This window comes from Rhipicephalus sanguineus, chromosome 1, assembly GCF_013339695.2.
Source record: "Rhipicephalus sanguineus isolate Rsan-2018 chromosome 1, BIME_Rsan_1.4, whole genome shotgun sequence".
NCBI classification, from domain to species: Eukaryota; Metazoa; Arthropoda; class Arachnida; order Ixodida; family Ixodidae; genus Rhipicephalus; species Rhipicephalus sanguineus.
The window spans coordinates 30,140,060-30,146,059 of record NC_051176.1 but is presented as its reverse complement, the minus strand read 5'-3'; the positions used below and the strand labels follow the sequence as shown (position 1 = coordinate 30,146,059).

The 6,000-nt window shown below is 45.5% G+C and overlaps 1 protein-coding gene across 7 annotated transcripts in view; it reads left to right on the top strand.

Annotated features, from left to right (window-relative positions):
- Window positions 1–1,578: 1,578 nt before the first annotated feature.
- LOC119390037 (AN1-type zinc finger protein 4) overlaps window positions 1,579–6,000 on the top strand; it is a 160,680-nt gene continuing 156,258 nt past the window's right edge. For 3 of the 7 annotated variants that reach the window (XM_049413865.1, XM_049413861.1, XM_037657580.2), the window contains exons 1-2: window positions 1,583–2,049; window positions 2,532–2,684. In XM_049413865.1, coding sequence (XP_049269822.1) covers window positions 2,564–2,684 — 121 coding nt within the window. In that variant the 5' untranslated portion in view covers window positions 1,583–2,049; window positions 2,532–2,563. Of the gene's footprint in view, window positions 2,050–2,531; window positions 2,685–6,000 lie in introns of all 7 variants that reach the window. The other 4 variants (XM_037657612.2, XM_037657588.2, XM_049413871.1 and 1 more) reach the window with 3 other exon arrangements.

The following is a 6,000-nucleotide window of genomic DNA, read 5'->3' as shown; positions in this document are numbered from 1 at the left end:
AAGGATGCAGTACTTATGAATTTTTCCTTACAATATTTTGATGTCGTCAGCATATACAAGGATTTAAGAACTCTAAAAAGCAATATAAACGTTGTTAACAAAAATTTAAAAAAAAGAGAGCGGGCCCAATACTGGCCCTTGAGGGATCCCACTAGTTGCTTCGTACAGAGAAGACATTTGGACGTTAACGACAATATGTTTCGGCATGATTAGTACCCTGCACTTAGAGGTATACTCTTTACATCCCAGAGTGTAGGTATTTTCTTTTTTCATTTTTTAATTCTCTCTTGTTCTTGGGTGTCTTTTTTCAATATTACTATCATGTGATAGCCAGCTCTAACATGTTTTTCATACATATAAAAGATCAACCAAGAAAGATCTGGAGGCAGTGGCGTAGCCAGGGGGGGGGGGCACAGCGGGCCCGTGCTCCCCCCCCCCCATGAATTTTTTTCTGCCATGGTATAGAGAGCACAAAATGACAACCACACTTACGTACCCGGACCCCACGTCGAATCAAGGGCGTGCCCCCCCCCCCCCCCCAAAAAAAAATTTCTGCCTACGCCACTGTCTGGAGGAGGTTAACAACTGAGGAGTCAATGTCAAAGTGCACAAGATTAGCTGAGTTTATTGTATGCAGGTGTGGATGACTACATCAAAAGCCTTGCAGGTTACAGTAGCATCCACTTGCACTCCCTAACAACAGCAACAGCAATATAATAATAATAATAATAATAATAATAATAATAATAATAATAATAATAATAATAATAATAATAATAATAATAATAATTTTCTGACCCTATAATGCCCAGAGTTAGACATCAAGAACATTTGAAACACGATATCCACTTTTTTTTAGTTGATCAGTATATTTGTAGGAGAAAATTAACGACTATAAAATGTTATGAGTTGTAACTCTTATTATACTAATTAATAAAACCTGCTGGGATGTCTACAAAAAATAAACTTCTATCCTACTTGTCAAAGGGCGACTTTACAGGCTTGCGCTTCGCATGTTTAAATCCAAATTTGTAGGTATCAAAAAAATAAAAAGTAGCATATTTGATACATATTCCAAGATGGGATGACCAGGCGATGGGTAATTACGAGAAAGCGTACGCAGTTTCGTGCCGTTTGCGCGCTGTCCGTGAGCAGAGTGGCGGACGGCCGAAGAATGCTGTCGACTGGCGCAGAAAGAGCGCAAGAGTGTCATCGCATTAAAAACTCGCGTTTTGTACTTCGCGCTATTTTGGCACATTGCTGCCAGACATATGCAGGCGAAGCTACTTTCGCCATAAGTGTTCTGTGGCTCCACCATCCACCAAGCGCCCGGGGAGAACTACAATATCAAGCATGAAAGTCAATTCATTTCCGTTGTTATAAATAACCAAGCAATCACTGACGGTTTCTTTAACTGCAACAGGCTGCGAACGACTGCTTCGTATGCTCGCATGTACAGCATTTTTCTTTTCTCGTGCAAATTATTTGCTTCCCGTAACTAGTTCTAATAAAGCCAAGAGAGGGGGCGGTGGTTTTTTTAAGGCTATTGCTGGTTCCCATTTTTTTTCAACAAGCGGCGTTCTCACGTTCTCTGCGAGAGAATTTGGTCTAAATTCCGGTTGCCGTGGGCAACCGGGTTTTGGGTGGTGACTCGTTAATGAATCCGCTTGGCCATCCTGGCCGGCTCCTTTTATTTTCGGCGAAGAATCGGCAAACAGCGGCGGCAAATCAATGTGCCTAGGATCAGTCGCCACTGGCCGCGGTTTGTGCTCGTGCGCGCGAGCCAACTGCCCTCCTACCCGATGGAAGTAGTAGCAACAGTCTTGCTGGTGGCGACAGTGCTGCTTCATCGGATGACAGTGAGCCCATCCTAGCTACGGAATGCGCATCGGCGGATCACTGTAGCGTTTCCTCTACGAGTCAACTATTTCGTGCAAGTTTCCTCGAGCAGCATTGTCGTTTATCCATTTTTTGTCGTGGGCGGCGTTTTATGATTTTTGAGAGTGCCGGCGAAAGAAGAGTTCAAGGTTGGAGGGCACCCCAGTGCTGGTGAGCGTCTCGTTTTTTTTATTCATTTACACTACACTTCACCTACATCGCCGTAAGGCATTGCGTAGGGGGAATGGGTCATAACATAACACCATTAGCAATATATATAACAATACACAAGGTACTTCAAAGAAGAAATAACGCACGAATTATATTCAGTAACACATATAAAAAAGGAACGTCACAGTCGTACATTTTAAACATTCTCCTTCCTACTTTTCACCGCGTGGCCGAACGCTGCCGGCAAGCATCATGTAAAGCCTTTTTGGCCAGCTGCCCCATGCCGAAGTGTTCGGGAGCGGTCTGCCTCGAAGGCTTACGTGACGCTCGCGCCGCGAAAGGGATATTCGTTCTAGTTTAGGTGGCGGCGTCCTTGTCTTCCCCCTGGTGCTCTTTGAGTGGGTGGCGTTCGACGTATTCGCCGCTAGCGAACGTGCGCCGAGCGCGAGCCCCCGTTCGAAACAGGCGCGTGCCACACGCAGGTGCTACAGCCGTCACTTGGAAGACGACGACCATGGCGAGCAGCGACGTGATCGAGGTGTTGATCGAGACGCTGCACGGCACCGCCTTCGAGCTGCTCGTCTCGCCTGCGGACACCGTGGTTTCGATCAAGTCCAGGATATCGAGGCTCGAAGGTGAGCCGACAGCCGCTGACTTTGTCTTGTTTGTTGTTGTTTTTTATCTCGGACTTCGGCGTTGGAACTGCGTCGCATTCAGGGTAACTCGATGCGGCGGCGTTCTCGAACACGCCCTGGCTTACGACGCGAGCTGCGGCCGATTGTCCAAAGTTTCTTGATTTGTGCTTGCTTTCTTCTTGTTATTTTTGTCTGCGTATTATCGTACTTTCGCGTATGCCTTATTTTTTTGTTTTCGTGTCTCGTGAGCTGCGCGTCACGAGCGTCTTAATGCCAGTGGCTGGGGAAACCCGAGCCGGCACTGGGACGCCGGCACCAGGAAAGGGCTGTCGAGATGGCGGAGCAGCCTGTATTGAAAACGGCAGATTTTGTTTCGCGGCGCACGCGCGCCGTAATCGCAGAACCTGGCGCATGATCGTAATCGAAACCACGGAGGCTTGTCAAGCTGTTTCTCGCGGAAGGAGCTTTTTAGTCCTTGTGCGGGCTGATCGGCGAATCGTGTTAGCGTAGTACTTTGGTGCGGTACTGTGTAACAAAACATACAGACAGGGCATCGGAGAAGCAGCGTTTAGTTCGTGCCACGACGCGAGGTTCCGTGGGTCGGCGACTGCGCGTGATGTAAAAAATTCCCGGGCCCTGGCGCGTGGCATGTTTACGCGTGTCGCTGTTGTCTCTTTCAGTACTCCTTATTCAGAAAAATAACGAGCCTTTGGACATGGGTGACACGTATGTCACGATCGTCCACCCCGAAGCGTCTGTACTATATCCGTATTTCGGTCGCGTTTCCTCCCATTTTCCTCTTGGCTGAGAGAACAGGCGTAGTACATGGCGGTCGCGTCTTGTTTTTGCTTGTACGTCCTTGCTTGGAACGTGTGCAGGCTCATTCACGGTTCGCAGGGGTCGCGCGAAAGCGTCTTGCTTTGGGTCGCTCACGCTGTCTGATTTTTCGGTCGCGTCACTGCGGACGCTCAAGACCTTTTGCTCATTTTACAGCACGCGTTCGCAGCGTGTACCGCGACTTGACAGAGCCAGCAGCGGTACTAGGCTATCGCTTGCTTGGCAAAGGAGACCGTAGAGTGACGGCGAGCGATATGTGGTAGCTGAACATGTACCGGGTGGAACGCTTTAGGGAAACTTGAACTCTGGCAAACGTCCAATCTCGAGTAAAGAAGTCATAACTTCGATCAAGAAGATGAGCTAAGGTGCCCTCGAATTTCGAGGGCATTGGTGCAGTAAAACTATTTGGCGCCTGTGCGTGCTCGTTGTAGTGGAATGCAAAGTAATTGTGAGGCACGGGAGGAAGTAAATCGGCCATCCATATTTGCAACTTAAAAAGAACCAAATGTAACTGCCTGTGGTTCTTCAGTGGAGCTTGTGTGCAAAGGTTGTCCGTTCAAATTATCCTCGCAGTGTCATTCGTATTCATCAGTGCATGCTAAAGAACACCAAGTGATCGCCCTCCATTGCGGCATCCCTTTTAATCATATCGTGGTTTTGGGACGTAAAACCCCAGATATTATTATTATTATTATTATCATCATTGATATTCATGACACTTGACTATGGTCATGACCTGTCACGTTTTGCAACCTTTAAACATGCGTGATGTATCTTTTTTTTTTTGCATTAACCTGTGCTCCTAACCTTTAAACCACACTACATAATTTACTGAAACGGCTTTTTTTACCGCAGCTTTCGGTTTCGTTTACCCGGAGGTGATAGTGTGTTGTGGCACCACAGTGCAGAAGGTGGTCATGGTGGAACATTACATTGTTATGTTGTGCTGGTTGCTCTGGCATGCACGATTGCCTCTGATGCTGCTACTTGTCATGAGGACTGATGTAGCAGCATCAGAGGCAATCTAGCGAGCCTAAGGTAGGGCCGTAATGTCATGCTACTATGTGACCACCTTCTTCTGCATCATCACTTCTCAACACAGCGTAACCTCGTGGGAAATGAAATCAAAAGCTGCGGTAAAAAGCGATCGTAGCAAGTTATTTAGAATGCCCTGAGGTTTAGCACTATTTTTTCTACAATATTGAAGCCCCCCGACTTTCATTTAGTGCAGGGAATGAATAGTCTAAAGTATCCTGTCTGGGCTGTTTTCTTGAGGCTGTTTTTTTTAAAGCAGCCAGATGAATTTTTTTACCGTTGGATGAATGGTGTTTGAAGTGATAAACAAACAAATCTATCTAGTGTTTGTCCATTCGGAGAGCTTCCATGCAAAATGTTTAGTACTTGTCATTAGGCTGCATGTGATTTAAAGGGACACTAAAGAGAAACAATGAATTGGTTTAGATTGATAAAGCGTGCTCGGAGAACTCTTGTGTAGTTTATTTCACCACCATAGGTTTATTACTAGAGGAGAAAACCAAGTTCAAAGTTTCTTTTTTAAATTTCATGCCAAATTTTGTAACTCGTGACGTAAAAGATTTCAAAGAGCATTTAACGCATCTTGGCACCACTGGCTCGACGAAATTTCCACAAACTCGTTATGTCAAGTCTCTGCCCCCCTCAGAGGACAATGTACTTCGATTTAACCGATTAGGAATTACGTAGGCCCAAGCAGGCGCCGTCAAAAATATGTGATGTCACGGCAAATGGTGCGGGCATTCCAAGGTGGCGTCTCCACCTGTATTTTCTTTTTGCGCGTTTTCTCGCTTATTAAGCATCTTCTCGCGGCAAGCATGGTGTTTTTGGTATCGTGGAAGACTACTTTACTAATGCGAGAAAAATCGTTTTGCTCTTTAGTGTCCCTTTAAGAGTTTCTAAAGCAAGGAAATTTTCTCTGCTGTGCCCATTTTTGTTTTTACTTTTCGCTGAACAGAAGGAAAAGTAGGAATGTGCTTGTCAATTTCTACACAACACTGTGGTATTGTGAAAATGGCTTCAAAGTTTTTCAATTAAAAAAAAAAAAGAATTTTATGAAGCTCAGTGCAGTAGTAATTACATATTCTTCATTGAGATGCGTGTATTTTAGTCATTTGCATTTCATAATCTTGGACTTCTTCTAAATAATTGCTTCTGTCTGTCTGAAGTCTGCATGAGTGTGGTCAGAGTCTGCTCCCTTTCACTTGGTGTGTTGTTTCAGTGCATGTCAACGTGTTTTGACACTGTGCTTGGCAAACGTGATGCATGGCTTCCCGTTTGAGAGCCATGGTTCAAAGGGTACTACTGTTTCTGAGGCCTAGAGGGAAGGACGTCAGTCCTTCTTTTTAATTTTTTTTTTCATTGAAACTGAAGGGCTTTTTTTCTCACTGATATGAAAAAGCAGCATACAGTGGTAATGTTCCAGCGAGATGATGAGGGATCCGTG